This window comes from Xenopus laevis, chromosome 5S (assembly GCF_017654675.1).
Source record: "Xenopus laevis strain J_2021 chromosome 5S, Xenopus_laevis_v10.1, whole genome shotgun sequence".
Classification (NCBI taxonomy): domain Eukaryota; kingdom Metazoa; phylum Chordata; class Amphibia; order Anura; family Pipidae; genus Xenopus; species Xenopus laevis.
The window spans coordinates 36028429-36048786 of NC_054380.1; the positions used below are offsets into that span (position 1 = coordinate 36028429).

General features: G+C 38.1%; 1 protein-coding gene across 3 annotated transcripts in view; it reads left to right on the forward strand.

Moving 5' to 3' along the window:
* The window catches only part of plekhg1.S (pleckstrin homology and RhoGEF domain containing G1 S homeolog), a 130091-nt gene that overhangs the window by 62142 nt on the left and 47591 nt on the right, over positions 1-20358 (forward strand). The window contains exon 1 of one of the 3 annotated variants that reach the window (XM_018265184.2): positions 12982-13628. The exons of 1 other annotated variant lie outside the window; for it this stretch is intronic. In XM_018265184.2, the coding sequence (XP_018120673.1) occupies positions 13619-13628 (10 nt within the window). In that variant the 5' untranslated portion in view covers positions 12982-13618. Of the gene's footprint in view, positions 1-12981; positions 13629-19043; positions 19190-20358 lie in introns of those variants that run through there. One more of the 3 variants, XM_041564410.1, reaches the window with a different exon arrangement.

The window sequence follows — 20358 nt, forward strand, 5'->3', positions numbered from 1 at the left end:
TATCAAGTGTGATGTAATTTGTGTAAGTTTTGACATATATATTATATAATAAAGAGTAATAACATTTTTTGGATATACATTAGTGTTCATTATACAAAAAAGCAGACTGTGGCAAATACAGCCGCATATAGATATGGAAGGTAACATTTATGCTTTATATAACATTGTTACTAATTTTATTTAAACCATGGTAGGGTTGCCACCTTTTCTGGAAAAAAATACCGGCCTTCCTACATATTTATCTTTTTTCCCTATTAATAACATTCAGATCAGCCATCATTTTTACCGGCCAGGTAATGCAGGTAAAAGTGCTACATTTGCAGGCTTGGGATACTTTATTTGGAAATAAGAAAGCTCCGAATAGCAGAAAAGCTGTCTCCCATAGAGTCAGGGTCGGACTGGGGGGGCCGGGGCCCATGGGGGGGCCGGGGCCCACCGGGACTGCTGTCCCAGGGCCGCCCTCCAACCCCCGCTCCCCTACTGTGATGCGATGAGCCGCTCGGTGCGCATGTATGATGATCCAAATTATGGAAAGACCCCTTTTACATAAAAACCAGAGTCTTGGGCATTCTGCATTATAGATCCTATCCCTGTACATCCCCTTTAAGGGATGTTAAAAGGGAGGAATGTGATTATTCATGCATTAGTGATATAATGTGGCTGTAATACCATTTGCAGGACTGGTAGGACAAAATTTTCTGATTATGCTACATCTTATAACCAAATACTGAGCCACTAATGGAAGCTACATCAAACATAAGGGGTTATTTATTAGGGGCATATTTATCAAAATCTGAATTGTTAAAAAAAAAAATAGAATCCACGATTTGACCTTACTTCGAGCTTTTGGCATTGTGACTTTAATAAATAATCCTCTTAAAGTCCGAATGCCATAAACTCAAAAAATATTATTTTTTTTACTATAATATCCGAATTTTTAGTGAAAAAAAAACGAGATTTACCCCGATGATAGAAAAAGCCTGAAACTTTTATGTAAAAAACTTAAAAAAAACATACGATTTGGATTTTCACTAGTTTTTTTTCCAGTTTGTCCCCGATCTGATTTAATTGTGCATTTTTAATAATAAATAAGGTCCAATTGTGGCTTCTAGTTTTTTTATTTAAAATTCAGGTTTTGATAGATATGCCCACTGTGTACGAATTGTATAGTTATATGCATTTCTTTTGATTTTTACAATTATATTATTTTATATTGTAATGCTGAGATGTATGCTGCCCAAAATGTGACTCATTTCATTCTATTTTAGATCTGTTGCCTGCAGCCCCTTCTTACTGTGCATTATGAATAAATTTGTGCTTTTAGCAGTATTACGTTGGGTATGGAATTACATTTCTGACGCAAGATTTTGAATTTGATGATGCTGAAGCCATTAGTTGCCACCCTGTCATCTCAGTGTTTGGTGCATAGCTCCTGGCCTGTATGCTGCCTGTCTTGAAGAATGTAGTTGCAGAAGGAAATAATTAATTCATCTCTTACTCAAGCTGAGTGCTATTACAAGAAATGTAATTTGCTAAGTAGAGCATTTCATTATGTTAACCTAAGAAGTAGCTTGTGACTGTAACACAGCATCTGGCATTGCAGTGTGCATCTTCTTCAGATCATTTACCCAGAGCTGAATGCTTCTCCCTAGTGTGCCTTAACCTTATTACGCACATGCCATTACAAAGGAGCAGTTAGAATCCATGCATGAGCTGCCCTCTAAGCACATTTGGTTTATTTTTGTTAAAATCCTATTTGCATAAGGCATACGTATCAGCTGCCGGTCCAATCCATTTGTTCAAAGCATGTCCTTCTGGTACCTATGTTTATACAGGCAGTGCTACTAATGGAAGTAATCTCAACTGCCCAAAGGGTGTCACAATCATCACATATTTTAATTACTTCTTCTTTTTTTAAAACCTATAGTGCCAATGAAAGCGTGGTGGTGCTTAGTGGCTTGACTACACATTACTGTGTCATTTTGCCAAATATATTAGTTCCCTCCATTAAAGAAATTTTTGGAAAAATGACCTGTTTTGCACATGTACATACCTCCCAACAGTCCCAATTTTGACAGCTCAACCTGCAGTCCCGGATTGTTACTGAAATGTCCTGACTTTCTCTTTGAACTCCTGCACTGAACAGCCAGAAAAATATACAATGTTTCTAAAACTGAATTGGATTTTGGCAGAGAGCCCAGAATATGTGGCAGATGCACGTAGATACTTTTGTAACTATTTAAGGAAGCCACGAAACAATTTAAGATAAGCAAATCTCTTGGGGAAACTATGACTTGCAGCTTAAAGGGCAATTCACTGTCATTAGCAAAATTGTAATAACACATAGGGGCACATTTACTAAGGGTCGAAGTGAATTCGAAGTGAATATATTTAAAAGTAATTTTGGGGTACTTCGACCATCGAATAGGCCAAATTCGACTTAGATTCGAAGTGAAAATGCTTCAACTATTCGACCATTCGATAATCGAATACTGTCTCTTTAAAAAACTTAAACTTTGACATTTTGCCACCTTAAACCTGCCGAATTGCTATGTTAGCCTATGGGGACCTCCTAGAACATATAGCCAACATTTGGCTAAGTTTTTAGAAGTCGAAGTGAAATCGTGCGATCGTACAATTAAATTGTTCGATTCGAAGTACATTCGTAGTACGATCGTAGTACGATCGTACTATGATGTTAAAAATCCTATGAATTCGACTTCGAATGTCGCATTAGCCTATTTGATGGTCGGATTTCGAAGCTTTTTGCACTTTGAAATTCGACCGTTGGTAAATCTGCCCCCTAAAAAACACAAAAATGTGCCAAATTTCGTAAAATTAAAACGGTAATTAGGGGTGTGTCCACAAAAATTGGCGTGGGCCGCACTCCGTCAGGCAAATCTTTTTGTCCCTCTTTCTATTTCCAAAATGTTTGGAGGTATGTATGTATACTAACATTGTGTATCAATCTAGCTCCTTACCAGGCCCTCTGTACATTTGAACACCTGGGGGGTTATTTACTAAACCCCGAATGCAAAAATCACAAAAATTCATGATATTTTTTTTATAAAATCGGGCTCATAAAAAATCACGAATTTTTCGGAATTTATTAAACCCCGAGGCTGGAAAACTCAGAATCTGAAAAGCCGGCATCTCAGACCTGTCGAGATTGCATATTAGCCAACTGGAGAAGTCCCAATGATTTTTTTATGTGAGCTGGGTCTCGTGCCAAACCCCGAATTGTTTGGGCAAAAATCGGAGGTTTTGGGTGAAACCTCCGAAAAAATCATGAAAATCTGAGTTTTTACCGCAAAGCAAATTTTCGGGAAAATTTAATAATATATAAGCGTTAAAAACCAGAGCGGCTTAGATCGGAGTTTGAAGCAGACAATATTGAGATAAGTTCGGACCTTGATAAATAACCCCCCTGGTGTGCTATTGATTCACTTCTGGGGTCCTTTTCATGTTCTATTATGTGTATATTAGATTTCAAGTACAGGTATGGGACCTGCTATCCAAATAACTGTTATTTTCTGGATAAGGGATCTTCATACCTTACGTCTACTAAAAAATAATTTCAACATTATAAAACCCTCTAGGCTTTTTTGTCTTCAGTAATGATTATTTATAGCTTGGTTGGGATCAAGATCAGGGTACTGTTTAATTATTACAGAGAAAAAGCGAATACATTTTTTTACAACTGTCATTATTTAATTAAAATGGAGTCAAAGGGAGATGGCTTTCCCGTAATTTGAAGCTTTCTGGGTAATGGGTTTCCAGATAACGGATCCCATACCCTGTGTACTTAAATATAAACAAAATCAGTGCAAATAGCAGCAACCAAGATACTGTAGTTACTACGGTTTTATGTCTGCAGAAATCATATTATATTTAAGAAAAAAAGGCCTTCCCATGGGCACTTATCTGGATAACAGGTTTCCTGATAACAGATCTCCTACCTATATTTTAGAACAAAATTGACAAGCAATTACACATTTATGACCCATATATTTACCATAAAAGGGGGGTGAGGTGAAATTGTCAAGGCTTATTGCTGCAGATGTTGGAGGCAGGCCCCGTGTGCATTATTTTCTTTTACCAATATGTTTCTGCCATTTATTAGTTACAATGTTCTTTTTTTAAAGGGGTGGTTCACCTTCAAGTTAACTTTTAGTATGTTATAAAGTGGCCAATTCTAAGCAACTTTTAAATTGGTCTTCACTATTTATTTTTTTACAATTTTTCAATTAATTGCCTTTTTCTTCTGACTCTCTCCAGCTTTCAAATGGGGGTCACTGACCCCATCTAAACAACAAATGCTCTGAAAAGCTTGTGTTAGTGCTACTTTTTATTACTCATCTTTCTATTAAGGCCTCTCCAATTCATATTCCAGTCTCTCATGTAAATCAATGCATGGTTGCTAGGATTATTTGGATCCTAACAACCAGATATCATGATCATACACAGACACACAGACAAGCTCCCCTATTTCCAGCCCTGTATCCCGCACGCTATACAATAAATGGGTATATACATTAGGGATGCACCGAATCCAGGATTCGGTTCGGGATTCGGCCAGGATTCGGCTTTTTTCAGCAGGATTCGTGTTCGGCTGAATCCTTCTGCCTGGCCAAATCGAATCCAAATCCTAATTTGCATATGCAAAACAACAAAGTAAAAAATGTTTTCCCTTCCCACCCCTAATTTGCATATGCAAATTAGGATTCGGGTTTGGTTCAGTATTCGGCTGAATCTTTCGCGATTTGGTGTATCCCGAGCATACAGATTACAATAAAAAACAACAACCAATAACCGATAAAAGAGGTAGCGAGGGCTCTAAATGATAAATGGGCAGTTCTTGTTTCAAAATAAAAACTATTTTATTCTTGCACAAGGGTTTAGACAGGCAAATACTTAGCACAATATTTTTAAAATCTCTTAATAAACTATAGCAGTGATTTTCTAAATGTATTCATTTATATAGATTAATAGTGACCAGAGTGATGATGATAAACCTGCTCTCATTATGTCAATAAAGTCTCTCATTTTAAGTATATGTCTGCATTTATTGTTATTGACTGATACCCAAATGTCCCTCAATAGACACAGTCTTGATCAGCGTATCATACTAGAGAATATAATGTATGCCAAAATATATTCACTGGGAGGAGTTAAATATGGAAAGAGGAACACTTCTTTCATAATCCCATTTTTATTGTTTAAACGTTACAAAAAATGTAGACAAACTGATAACGAATGTTATTAATAATCTTGCACTTTCTGTAATTACAGTCATTACAGTGTGGGCATGGGATTGCAGACAGCCAGCACGTTAATCACACCTCTCCATTTACTGGGAGAGACTTAACATACTTGGAGCGTCAGCTAATTTTTACTGACCTTGATTTTTAGAACTAGGTGTTACAGTAATTTAAGATGCTGATGCCATGAAAAAAGATCTACTGTATCCGAATGTAAGCAATATATTTCTGCTACCTAGTTGTTTGAATTCACATCTTTTCCACCCCCCCCCCCACCTTAATTCAATTTTAATTCGGCTGCCAGGATTCAAACGGATCAAATGTACAAAAAGAAAGTAGAAAGAATGGGTTGTCTTGCAATGGTTGCCATGATTAAAAAAATAATTTTTCCTATAACTGTACATATATAAATGAATACTATAATGCAACAGAGTATTACAGTCATTGTTTTTTTTCATTGAATACATATAAAACATTTCCTGATTGATTAAATCCCATGCTTTACAAGGTTTGCATTCCTAAAAAAAACAATAGAATCTATGAAATTCTAACCAATGCACCCCTTGTTTATCAATCAAAAAGCCATGCCTGCATATGTGTGTGCCTTACTTTGAAATACATCTGGGAAGCGTTTGGTTCGTCTATCTTTAATTTTTATACCCCTTTATTTATAATTTTCTCATAATAATGAAGTCGAAACCAAAACAAATGACAAAAGGAAAAATAAAATTAAACGATAAAATTACACATACATTTAAAAAGTGATAACAATGGTATATAGTCTGTTTACAGTATCCTTTTGGTATTTATATTATAATTTAAAATGTTGCAGGCTTTTGCCTTTAGGGGACTAAAGAGGCATAATTAATTATTTTGAATAGGTGGGATTATGTTTAGGGTAAGGCCACACGAGGAGATTCGGGGAGATCTTGTTGCCTGGCGACTAATCGCCTCGTCTTCTGAGCGACTATCTCCCCAAACTGCCTCAGCGTTTTCCCCCAAAGGCTACAATGAAAAGTCGCCTGCACTAATGCACACACGGCGATGCATTTTCTATAGTTGCCCGAAAACGACTATTGAAAACGCATCACAGGGGGAAGGCAGTTCTCGGATTGTCGCCCCGCAGAAGAGGCGATTAGTCGCCAGGCGACTAAATCTCCCCGAATCTGCCTGGAGTAGGAGAGACTGGTTTGTTTATTATAAACATATAATACACAAAAGCCATGAATATCCTGTAAATTATATCCTTATAAACGGTGAGTAGTGATGTCATCAGTTATAAACGGTGAGTAGTGATGTCATTTCTGTCACATGACTCACTAAAATTTGTGTATTATAATAAATAAAGTACCCCCAGTTGTAAAATATGAGGATATTAGAAGTTACCTCGGAGTTCCATGACCTGTATAAAAACACTCAGCCTTCGGCCTCGATTTTTTATATGGTCATGAAACTCCTCGGTAACTAATAATATCCTTATATTTTACAAGAGGGGGTACTTTATTCACTATATTATTATAAACATTTTATCTTGCAGGATAGCAAGATAGGTAAATGTTTGACTGTAGATTCCACAATTGGATCAGTGGTCTTTACTCTACTCTAATAAAGAAGGGGGCTTCTGTAAATTGAGGGAAGTGGTTAAGAGTAAAATATATAGCTGTGAAAGTATGTATCAAATTGATAGGTCTACATGTAAACAATACCATGCAAATATTTGACCCATCAACCCCACTCAGTCATAACGGCAGGCTACTCTCAAGGCAGCCTTCATAAAGACAATTAAATTGTAAGTGTGTGAATGGAGTTATCTAAGAGGTCTAAACACATTTTAAAACAGCTAACAGTTTAACACAGTTAGGGGCCGATTCATCAAGAGTCGAATATCGAGGGTTAATTAACCCTCGATATTCGACTGGGAACTAAAATCGCTCGACTTCGAATAGCGAAGTCGAAACGATTTTGCGCAAATCCTGCGATCGATCGCGAATGATTAAATCCTTCGAATCGAACGATTCGAAGGATTTTAATCCAACGATCGAAGGAAAATCCTTCGATCAAAAAATCACAGGCAAGCCTATGGGGACCTTCCCCATAGGCTAACATTGACTTCGGTAGGTTTTATCTACCGAAGTAGGTGGTCGAAGTATTTTTTAAAGAGACAGTACTTCGATTATCGAATGGTCGAATAGTCGAACGATTTTTACTTCGGATCGTTCGAATCGTTCGAATTCGATCGAATTCGATCGAATTTAACCAATTCGATGGTCGAAGTACCCAAAAAATACTTCGAAATTCGAAGTTTTTTTCATTCGAATCCTTCACTCGAGCTTCATGAATCGGCCCCTTAAAAAATTGTGAAAAACCAAATTGCTATACTATTTAGACCAATTATATACAGTTTAACTAGACCTTAGACATTTCCTAGTGTCTTGTCAGAGCAAATCACATTTGCTGTGCATAAACAAGATTTGTAGTGTGTACATCTAAATGCTCCATAACTAAAAGGGGCATATTTATCAAGGGTCGAAGTGATTTCGACTGAATTTTCGAAGTAAAAAAAAAATCAGAATGCGAAGTAAATTTTTGGATACTTCGACCATCGAATAGGATACTATGACTTCGACTTCTAATTCGATTCGAAGTATAACCGTTTGAATATTCGACCATTCGAAAATCAAAGTACTGTCTCTTTAAAAAAACTTCGACTTCAATACTTCGCCAAGTTAAACCTGTGAAAGTGCAATGTTAGCCTATGGGGACTTTCTAGAGCAGTTTTCTAAGTTTTTTGAAGTCGAAGAAAAATCGTTCAATGGATGAAATCAAATGATTTTACTTCGACCGCAAACCGGTCAAATTCGGTGAAAAAAACTTCGACTTCGATATTCGAAGTCGAAGTAAAGCCTTTTATCACTTCGAAATTCGACCCTTGATAAATCTGCCCCCTAATCTCCATCTTGACAATGTCAGAGTGACAATTCCAGGTAAATGTATAAGGAGGGTTGTCTCCTCCAATATTGGTTAGTAATGGATATACCTAGGCATAGCATTACATGATGCAGTATCCTTAGAGCTTGTAGAAAGGTATTCTCTTGTACAAAGCTCAATGCAAAAGGGAATATATGAATGTAAAATAGGCATTTAAATCCCCATGCTTGTGTAATATCACAGGGCACAGCCAATGTACTTTTCACCAAATTTATTATTTTAAAGAAACAATTATGTTATCATAACTATTAATGAAGATCAGATACAGCTACCTTTATAAACTGCTTCTATTTTTATAATCCCATTCTGAGGCACGATTCATTATGTCTATTTTTAGCCTGTTTCAACGACAGATTCAGTATGAAGTTTCAATGAATTTTCCTTCATTTTTCCTTCAGTTCCTGAATGTATCAATGGGATTTGTGTGTTCTAAAATAACATAGTTTCCTTGGCTTGTCAAAAGAAGGCGTATCCCCAACTAGTATCAATGAATAGCCAACGTCTTCACGAGCAGATTCTGGAGGAATTTTACCAGTCACAAATGGTGGAAGCCTTTTGGGAATGATACTGTTATATAAGTTAAAACGTATTAAACTATATAATTATTTTTTAAAATTCTTAATTCCCCCTTTTTACTCCTATTGCGTGTGATCCAGTTACACAATTAACTCTTTGTAAGTTTTTTGCCATCATGTTACCTGTGGTTTCATATTTCTCGTTATGTCTCCAAAAACATTATTAAATAAAAATAGTAAACATAAGTAGGAAAAATTCTATTAATGAATGAAGGAAATGGTGTTGTTGGGCATCACCTGCCTTTGCCGCTCATAGTAAACTGTGCTCATGTATTGTCAATTAAAAGGATTATTACATTTCTAAACAAATATTCTGACATTTGTGGGAGGTGTGTAGCGGAGTTATTTAGTCTACTGATGGCACCGTTCTGTTGCTACATATGGAAAAGATTTGCGTTTGAGCAAAATTATTGAGAGAGAGTCCATATGGGTTTCTTCCTCTGGATAATTCAGCTTTTTTTTTTTTTATAAAATTAGACTTTTAAAAAATCACTTATTTTTTCAGAATTTATTTAACCCCGAGGATGGAAAACTCAAAATCTGAAAATTCTGGTGAATAATCCAAAAAAAAACAAAAACGTGAAAACCAGATAGAAAATCCGGAAAAATCATGAAAATCTGATTTTTTTCCCCGCAAAGCAAATTTTCCGGGAAACGTTATAATAAATAAGCAAAAAAAAACCTGAGCAGATTTGATCGGAGTTAGTAGCAGAAAATATTGAGATAAATTCGGACTTTGATTCAGTGGGGAAATTTTATTGCCATATAAAACTTTGTAGCAGCCAGGTGGGTGTCAAAGATTACTTGAAACTTTTCTATCATAAAGAATGAGTTCCAAATGCTGTCACCAAAGGGGAGGTTTCTTTTTTCCCCATCTTTCCCCTGCTATGTGTATGTAAGGCTTATTCAGCTCAATGAAATGACACAAGGCAAAACATTCTCACCCTGAAATTGTTGGAACCATATGGCGAGAGGGACAGGCTCAGGGGATTGTATGTGTTTCATCTTATTCAGTACAGAGATGGTAAAGGACAATATACAGTATATCCTATTTCTGTGTAGGGTTACATTCTCTATATTTTTCCCAAAAATGTTCAGTTAAACAACCTGAGCAGTTCTAGTGAGGGGCCCATTGCAAAGTCTATTTAAATGGTTCAAAGCAGGATCTTGGTCTGAACGCAAATGTTATGCAAAGAGAATTCTGCACAATATTTTCATATACTGTAGTTAGTTGTATGGCCCCAGGGTTAAAAGGCCATTATACCCTATTTCTAATTACATTTGCTTTCCAAGATTTTTCAGTGCATATACTAGCACGTGTTCTGCATTAAAGGGGCTGTTCACCTTTAAATGAAATTTTAGTATGAATTTGCCCTGCCCTGGCGAATCTACGCCTGGCGAAGTGTTGCAAAGTGAGCGAAGCCGTCGCTGGCGCAACTTCGCAGCTAAGTAAATTTGCCCCTTAGGATTGTGGGTTTAAATAGGACTGGGAAATCACAAAGCTGTATATTGGAGATTTTCCAGGTTTCCAGATATTAAATCCCATACCTATAACTGGAAGCAGGTAAGATTTTTTAATAGATATATTTCCCAAATATATCTATTTCAGCAAAGTGCAGTTATATTGGGAATTTAAAAATTTAAATCATATACGATGAATGCGTTGAAAGTCCAGGCCAGCTATTGGTTAGATGGGCGTTGCAAATAATCTTTTGTAGTGAGACTATTCTCAGGAAAATGATTTTGCTTGGGGACAATTCTTTTACAGTGAGATGTTTGTAAATTGGATAATAATTCTTTTCCAACTAAATTATTCTCAAACTATTTTCTATAGAAACCCCTTTATACAGTATTATTGTTTAAAGTTCTGTGGCAATTTCTTGCCAAACAGATTTCTTTGCTAGTGATGAACAAATTTTTTTGCTGTGCATTTCTACGTTTTGCCGCCGGTGAAAAGTTTCATGGCACAGCGCGAAAAATTTTCTTCTGTGACAAAAATGTTGCGCAGTAGACAAAAATGTTGCAGTAGACAAAAAAGTCACCCATAAACTTTAATGTATATTGCTACAAAAATGTTGCCGTGACAAAAATGTCCGCCTTAGACTTTGTGTTTTGCACATTTTTGCTGCTTTGTGAATTTTCTCGTAATTTTGCTAATTTTTCAGACTCACTTTAGTAAACGGAGTTCTCCATGGTGTATTTTGTAAGAATAGAAAGAGACAAACGCTGCTTTTCAATTTATTAGGCAAAAAATCTTTTTTGGGGGGGGTTGACATGTCCATGTAAATTAAGTTGCCTTTTTTTGGCAAATATTTATGGAAGTTTAGTAAACAGAGTCCACAGAACCTTTTCTGGAGTGTCGGTACACATTATTAATAAAATCAAACTTTTTAAACGAATTTAAAATGACCCGAAAACTCAAACCAAATTCAATTTGAACTATAAAAACTTGATTCAAATTTAAAAAACTTGATTCAAGTTTTTTTCTCCGAACAGAACTCAAATGTCAGGAAGGCTACAGGCATCAGTAAATTGATCCCTGGACCTCCCCCATTGATTTATGCAGTAATTCGGCAGGTTTTAGGTGGCAAATAGTCTAATTTGAGTTCTTAAAGGGCCAGAGTATGATAAATCTCGAAATTCGAATTCAAATCGAAGTTTGGATAATTCACAATTCGAATTTGAGAATTTTGACCAAAAATTTTTTTGAAAATTTGAATTTGAACTTTCACTTTGACCCTTAATAAATCTGCCTCATAAACTATCCACCTTTATACATCTCAAATTTGTATACTTTTTACATTTTCCCAAAAATCAATGATCTGCAAAGAAGTTTTAGCTTTTATAAGCAGAGACCCCTATGCCAGCAGAATGAACTGCACTTGCACCCTTATTAATACTCACTTACAATCATTTACTATCACAAAATCGCATTGAAAAGCTGAGGCAGTCATCCTCATTATGTGCATGCTTGTACCCCAACATGGGTGCATTGGAACCTCTCTAAATTATTAAACCTCCCCTTTATGAAATGGGGAATGTGGTGGTGCAATGGTTAGCATGGTAGCCATGCAGCACTGGGGTCCTAGGTTTGATTCCAGACAGGGAGTTTTTATTCCCCATGGGTTTTTTCTTCCACTCCAAAAATATATAGGCAGGTTTATAGGCCCCTGATAAAAGAGGCCATAGTGTTTATGTAAACAGCGTCAGAGTGGGCTGGCGGGACAGCAGGAAAAAAAACCAGTGGGCTGACCAAGACCTGTTTAAAACCATCTGCGCCCCCCCCGACCTCCCCACATGACTGCATTGAAAAATACAAGGTACTTGCGGTAAAGGGAGGGGGTAGTGGCATCAGTAAAGGACCTCACGATTGATGCAGGGGCCCCTGGCCCCCTTCAGACCCCTTGGACCATCTAATGTGTAAATGCAATAGGGACTTTTGCTTTAATACAGTTTGCTCCACTGGGACAGGAATGATGTATAATCACAGTGGAATATACCAGTGCTATATACATAAAGAATAATAAATTAATACTGGTAGCAATTATTAAAAGCTAATTAATTGCATCCTGAAGGCATTATTACTTGGCAACAAGAGGACGTTACAATATCCAGTTTAACATAATATATTTGTGGTTCGGACATCACCTGCACTAGCACTATTGTTGTTGTGAGAGTCACAGCTAAACTGCTCCTCCAGCCATCTTTCTTGTGATGCCAAATGCGGCTGAACACATAAACCGGAACGCAGGGGAGCACAGCTAATAACGCCTGTGACGTCTGTAAGAGTCCTTAACCACTTTTCTGGCGCTGTGTTTGTATGGTAGTTGTCCCTATGGCCTAGAGCTGTAATTAAAGTCTCCAGTATACAAACTGATTGCTCCCCTGGACAGTTGTTAAAAGGAAGAGCTAATTAGTTTTACTGTCACTTACAGTATGTTAATTGCACCATCAAGTAAACCCATTTCATTCACGGGGAGATAAAAACTGCTTAACAATCGGCATTATAACGATCACTGAATTGCCCTCTTCCAGGGCAGAACAGAACCCATTTGAAAGCATTAACATGTTTTTTTTTAACATATTGGGGAGGGAGGGAAGAATAGTGAGAAAACAATCAAGTGGATCCTTCCCCTTTAAACATGTGTCTCTTTGTAGTGCAATAATGGTAGGCAAGGGTTTCCACAGAGATTGAGGTTTGAAAAGTGAGCATGTGGGCTAATAGCTGTGGTCACAGGCTGGACTCCCTGACATAATGCCACAGCATAGGCCTCAGAGGGTTCCACTGTGCTGCAGATCTCACTGCTGAATGTGCAGCTTTGTTCCTTTCTGAAAGGAGTTTGGGGTAGCTGTAAATATGTCTGGCCAGGGTGAGAGAAGCTGATTTGGGACTGGCAGCCTTCCTTACTGGTGGGAGGGCTAGTGAGGCTGCTGCAGGGGGAGGGGAGGCTGGGCTAGTCACTTTTACAGTTTCAAACAGGTTGTCTGTCTTCTCCCCACTCCCATGGCTGAGACTTGCCTTGTGCTGCACTGCTGGAGTCTCTTCAACCCTGAGCTTTGTCCTCTGCTGCCTGGCTGCTGAAATCCGCTAAGGATCCTGGATCTGTTTTCCTTTTCTTTTTTAAAAAAAAAATATATATGCCAATTGATTTATCATTTTTCCAATGGGCTGTTAAAGGGCAAGTAACCTCTTTAGCTGCCATGTACAGAAAAGGAATTAGCAATACAGTTTATGCATTTGCAAAGGGACGCTCTATATTTTGGTGTGGGGGACTGCTGTACTTCTAGGAAACCATGCCGACCGGTAAGTAGAATTCATTTTATGCTTCATTTTCTGTTTCTGGACTGGCCACTTCAATTAAGTGTATGTATTAATCTAAAATGCCACTTTGCTACATTGTGGTCCTTGTAAGTGGGGCATTCTTGAATGTTTTTGAGGTTTAATCAATGCATTTGCCATAATGTTTGGAAGGTTATGCTGTAGCATGGCATTCATAGTGTTAAACCGCTATAACCACCAGCTATGCCCATTGCAAAACCCATCACCAAAAAGTGCAGAAAAATAAATAGCTTTAGTGTTAGGCATTCGTTATATGGAATGCTTACATTGCTAGCAATGGGTGAATAAGCCTGTCCTGCAGTTTTATTCATTAAAGACCCACACATGTGCACACACAGAATTTGTGTATCCATAAACTCCAGATTGTGCACTGCTGATTCCTATTGTTCAAACATACATACAAAAATCTTGGAGCCAAAGTATCTCCCAAGCACTAGGGGATTTAACAATAGCACAGCTGTTTCTCCTTGTCTGGGTTGCAGAGCTCAGCGCTGGCTCAGATAGAGAACATATTAATTGTGCTGCAGCTGGTACATTAGATTGTCAGCATCTTTCTATCCTCAAAGTGGCAGCGGGGTATTCTGCATCTTAAACCATAAACCATTATTGAGGGTTAACTGTGTCTTTGCCTCAGTGGGCTGTTTCCCTTGCCTGTTAATTGGGCTTAACAGTTTCCAGTAAAATATAATGGAGCTCAGATTGAAAAAACACACGTGGAATAAGTCTGACAGTTTGCTCACACAATTCCTATTTGCCTTGATTGATTTTTGCTTGCCTTTCCTACATGTTGGGTTACTGATGGGTTCCCATGTTTTTGAGTGTAACAGTATGCTGCCAATTGCTCTGGCTTGACACCGTTTCCTTTCACATTTATAGATCTGTACAAATAAGCGACTGTGTTGTTCATCCCTTTAATTGCTTTATGGCTTGTTTTCCACCTATGTGAGGCATTCCCTAGTGCTGTAGGGCTGCTTTAAATATTTTTAGCAGCGTTAAAAAGAACACTTTTTCACTTGTTTACTATAACCTTTAGTTCTGGTAACTGTTGGCTTTGGTCTGTGCTCTCAGCTGCAAATGGAAAATATCCTGAAACTGTGCCCATTATTTTCCTGGTGGTCCTGTGCTTTGAAGTGTTATCTAGATCTTCCAAGCTTAGTTTAATAGCTGTGCAATATGACTTCTACAGTGCTGATACTTATCTTTGCAGTTGAACACTCTAAAATTGCTTTTCTCATACCAGTGACAATATGCAGCACTTACAGTTGCTTTATGTACCATCACACTCACAAAGCTAACATGGGTGGCGATAATCAACTAAATATTCTAGCATTAATATTATTTTATGTATTTAAAATATGGACTGTATTAATCATTATGGGGTGCAGTTCCATCATTTGTTTACTGGTGCCAATTCATGAAATTGCACCAGCCTGTGGCATGGATGCAAATCAGCTACCCTACTATACACACTTTCCTTCCAGCACTGGGGTCCTGTGTTTGATGCCAACCTGACCAATGTATTATATGCAACTTTTGTATAATCTTCCTGCATGTGCATGGTACTGTGGTTCCTCCTACACTCTGCATACAATCAAGTTAATTGACTCCTGATGTGAGTACAGCCCCAATGAAAAAAACTGAATGCGTCTACTCCTGTGCTCCCCTGCGGCTGAGCGCATAAAACCAGAACTCAGGGGAGCGCAGCTGCAAGCGCTCGTCTGTATGAGCCCTTAAGGTGACCATACATGGGCTGATGAAGGTTGCCAATAGACTGATTCAGCAGCTTATCACCCATGTATGGAGCCCTCCGACAGGTACCCGACCAATATCTGGCTTATAATTGGTCAGCTATTGATTAGGGCAGGTTTGAAAATCCCATTGGGGCAAGGACTTCATTGGCTCCTTGATAGAGTCCTTGAGCCAAAGGCCTATTTTCTTGTGAAGATGGGCAAATCAGGGAACGATCCGTTTGTTTGGCAAATGAGCAGACCTTTCCAAACCACAGTTTGTTGTCTGTTGAATGAATGTGATAGGGATAGGGACTGTCTCTCTTGGACCGGGACTGATGAATAATCTCTGTTCAGCCAAAAACATTTATTGCTATATTAATTAAGGATGATGATGAGTAATAAAAACTCCCTGGCAGAGATACCACTAATTCTTAACATTTTTAAAGGATAATTTATATGTGCAGTAAATACACCATAAATAACCGTGCCACCAGCAACATACCTACCTCCCTGAAATTCCTCCGTTAAGTACAGGCTGCTGATGGTATAGTTAATATGGCTCTAGAGGAACTGGCAGATAGGCAGGTTAAAAAAAGTAAAAGGGTTGAACTTGATGGACGCGTGTCTTTTTTTTCAACCTAACTTACTATGTTACTATGTTACTGAAGACAGGACAGGAATCTGAGACCAGTCCATTTTATCAGGTTTTTATGAGTCACAGCTATTGCTACCCACTGGTTTTGTTGCTTTTATATACATAAACAGTATAACTGTCATCTCCATCAGTCGCTACACTGGCACTGTAGGCTACAAACAGGAAAGCATTGCTGCTTTCCATTGTGGACAGAATTCTGATTTTCATTTTTAAATATTGCATATCTACCCTTATTGGGCAGGCTCATAAAAGTAAATGATATGCCAAGTTTCTTTGAGGACATAACTACTTTGGGCAGAGATAGATTGGTGATGGTGGGGGCATAGCAGGGGTGTTTTGTCAAAAGCCAAGACCATAATACAAGCCCATGAGATCAACGAGCTCCATTTGGTAGACTATACAGCAAAAGTGCCGTCACTCATCTTTTGACACACAAAGCTGGCTGTTGATCGTGATGGTTGTCATTATTTGTGCTTGACGTGTGGCTATGCCGCTGCAGCATTCCCCAGCCAATGTCTCAGCTGTCACTTGATCGTGATTGGAAGACCCTCAGGGCAGTTTGGAGACTTGTCCAGTCTTAAAAGCTGAGCTATGGCCACTCTATTGTCAACATAAAACATAATTAAAACTGAATTGGCTATTAGCAGGCTTTTGTAGTACTAGCAATGCAGTCTTTTATGGAAGTGTAGGCAATAAACGTGTTGGAATGTTCATTCTGTTGATTCAGTAATTACACTCTTTATTACCGGACCTAACATGGTACCCTTGACAATGTAAATGGGTCTCTTTCACAAGCGATTCAAAACCTCTACAGGCCTTCTAGATGTTTCTGAAGTTCAAAGGAAAGTTCTCTTTCTGGTTCTCTGCTCTGTTTTTCCTGTTAATAGAAATCATTGTAAACAGGTGTCTTTAAGACAGAAGTTGCAAAAGCCTTGGTTCAGCCTCATATTCGCTGGATAACTAGAGCACAATTTAAACTGGTCTCTAACTGAATGTCCAATTCTTCTGAAGGCCAGAAGAACAGCTGCCATGTTTTAGACTTTAATGTTACGAAAGAAACACTGACACTTCATGACAAGTGATATGGTAGAAGACTTCACACACCAATGCAGCATGGTACAATATTTGTTAGTAGAAATGAAAAACCACATAATGGGAAATTAACATTTAAATCAGGGGTGCCCGAAAGGTAGATCGGGATTTACCAGTAGAGCTCTAGACTCTTGTCTAAATCACCCTCCTGTTTCATTCTTTTCATTCAGATATTTATTATGCTAAGGTTACATACGAAATAGTCAAATAGTTAGTGAATCAATATAATATTTAATCTTTTCCACATAAAGTATGGACATTCCTGCTTTAAATAGAAATTGTATTTATTTATTTTTTTACAAAGCTGCAGCTCCTTTTCACTTCCTGCAGTTGACCACAATAGAATGTGACTGTCAATGTTTATGGCCACTTGCTCTGCATCCATTTGTTGAGCCCATGGGCCAGTGGGATATCTTGTAGAGTAGCCACTTTTTTTTTTATTGCCTTCCTCCCTGGTTTTAGTGCTCTGACACATGACCGTTTTTGCCTGCGCTCCCCTGCGTTGCGCTTTCTTCTGTTCAGCCGCAGGGAAGCGCAGGGGAAGATGCAGTCAATTATTTTGAAGGGGGCTGTACTCACACAGACGCACGTAAGCAACAAACGCAAGTTGGGATGCAGCATGTTGCATTTCACCTGCGTTTGGCACATACATGCGTCTGTGTGAGTACAGCCCCCTTCACAATAATTAAGTGTGTCTACCCCTGCGCTCCCCTGCGGCTGAACAGAAGAAAGTACAATGCAGGGGAGCGAAGGAGAAAACGGCATTGTGTAAGTGTCTTTAATGTTCACTGACACGCAATGGCATCTGCCTGGCAGTTCACACAGATTTTGGAGCAAAAGTAACCTAGCTCTAAGACAATGCCTTTGCCATCCAAGTGAATTGGAAGCAGCTGTGCATAGACACCAGCTTTTTGATGTGTGATATCCCAGATAAAACTAAACAATACCCTGTTAGGTGCATATCTTCCTACAGTTTACTTAGCAATATCATCAATTATTAGCTTTCATTGCTTATTTAGGCATTATCTGTAACAATGCTATTTATGATCATGAGGGAAACCAATTTAAGAGCTCTTCTCAATAAGGTTTCAGTGTTTTTAAAATGACTGTGTCAGATGCTGCCATACTGCTCTTCGGAAGCTTAAAATACTTGTCAACCGTATTCCCTTTCAGCCATTTCAAGCATGCATGAAATTTGTTACTTCAGTTCAAAGTACTTCTGGAGATCAGATCATTTATGACCTCTGTGTGTTGGCTGGCCACCAGGTTCACTACATTTAAAGGCAACAAAGACAGCAATTCACCATTTCAAGGCCTGACATTTGAATGCGCCACAAACTGTGCATAAAGGCTGTTAATTTGTAACTGCTGCATTTTCCCCATCCTTCAGAGATAGAAATTACATTCCACAATGTGCAACATTGTAAGGTCCCAGATCGTCTTTTGGTCCAGCTCTGTTCCAACATTTTGTTGTTTTTTTGTAGTTTAGAAATGACGACTACAAAATACTGCATTAGTTCTCACTTGGAGAGCTGGTGATTAATCATGTAAGGACTTTAAGACTATTACTATCCCCCCCTGTAACATCTGACATTATGTCCATCCAGCAGGAGATAAATACTATTTAAGAAATATGCCACAGTGTTTATTGCTTTCCTGTAATAGAGCAAGGAAGTTTAATCAAATCTCTCTAGGCCAAACATACATATCCAGCAATTAAAAAACAATTTGGAGCTTGTTTTGGTGTTGAGTTATTTGAAATCTATTTGACTGAAATCAGGCATCAGACAGAAATGGTATGTACCATTTGGCCACATTAAGTATTGTTGGAAGGGCTGTGCCATCTGCTCCAGTTCACATGGTCAGTCTTTGACCCATTTTTATTTGGTTTGTGTCCGCAGAAGCTGCTTGGTTGAAGGGACTTGGCATCAAGTTAGTCTCTGTGTTACTGCAAGGGATCTGAAATGCTTCCTCAAATGCTGATTAAGCCAGCCATACATGGACTCATTTCTGCAATATGCTGCGCCAGTAGCCTGCAAATGGTACAGGTATGGGATCCGTTTTCTGGGACCCGTTATCCAGAAAGCTCCAAATTTGGGGAAGGCTGTCTCCCTTAGAATCCATTTTAATTAAAGGGGAGCTATAGCGAAAATGAAAATGTAATACATCCTCATACTGAAGTAAGAAACTAAATACAATCAATTCAAAATTCTGTATAGTTTCTGAAATAATTTTATCTTCACTATTCATCTCTCAACATTCAGGAGTTGGGGGTCAGATGAATGATCCAATATATCTTATAGGGAGGGGGGCTTCCTTTCCTTGCAGATAAATTAGAGCTCACTCAAATAACTGATTCCAGTACAAACAAAATCTAACAAAATACAGGTAACTGCCTTTTGCTCAAATTCTGCATGTAGAGAGACAGGATTTCTGGTGATTTTACTAGAGTGAGCTCTAATACATCTTCTAAGCAAAAGGAGCCCTCCTATAAAATATATTGGATCATTCATCTGTCACCCAGCAGCTGAAAGAAGACAGAATGAAGAGAAACAGATGCTGAGAGAGGAACAGTGAAGATAAACTTGATTTCAGAAGCAATGCAGAATGTTTAATTGCTGGCAGTAAAAACAAAAAAACACAAAGAGACCGCTCCAACTCACTGTTTCAATTCACCGCTTCCTTAGCCAGGTGCACAGACCTCATGGTCCCCACTGTGTCCCCATAGGCCTATGATTAAGGGAGTTGTTCCCGAAACGCGTTAGGTGTATCCTATCAGCAGCCTGCTGTAATAAAAGTTTTTACCAGAAGTGCCGTCCAGTTGCCTATTTTGAGAATTTTTAATTGATTCTATTTAGAAAGTTTCTTATTTCAGTATGCTAAAGCTATTACATTTTCATTTTCACTTTAAATAATTCACATTTCAAAAAAAAGATTTTCTTTTTCTCTGTAATAGTAAAACTGTATGTTGTACTTGACCCTAAGATATAATTTATCCTCATTGGAGGCAAAACAATCATATTGGGTTTATTTAATGTTTAAATTATATTTTAGTAGGTTTTAGGTATGGAGATCCAAATCATGGAAATCTGGAAAACCCCAATGTTGGTAGATTACGCAAACAAAAAAATTCACCATCTTTATCTGAATATCACTTTGTAGTATCCCATAAACATGACATACCAGCATTGCCAAGATGTGAAATGCACCAAACATT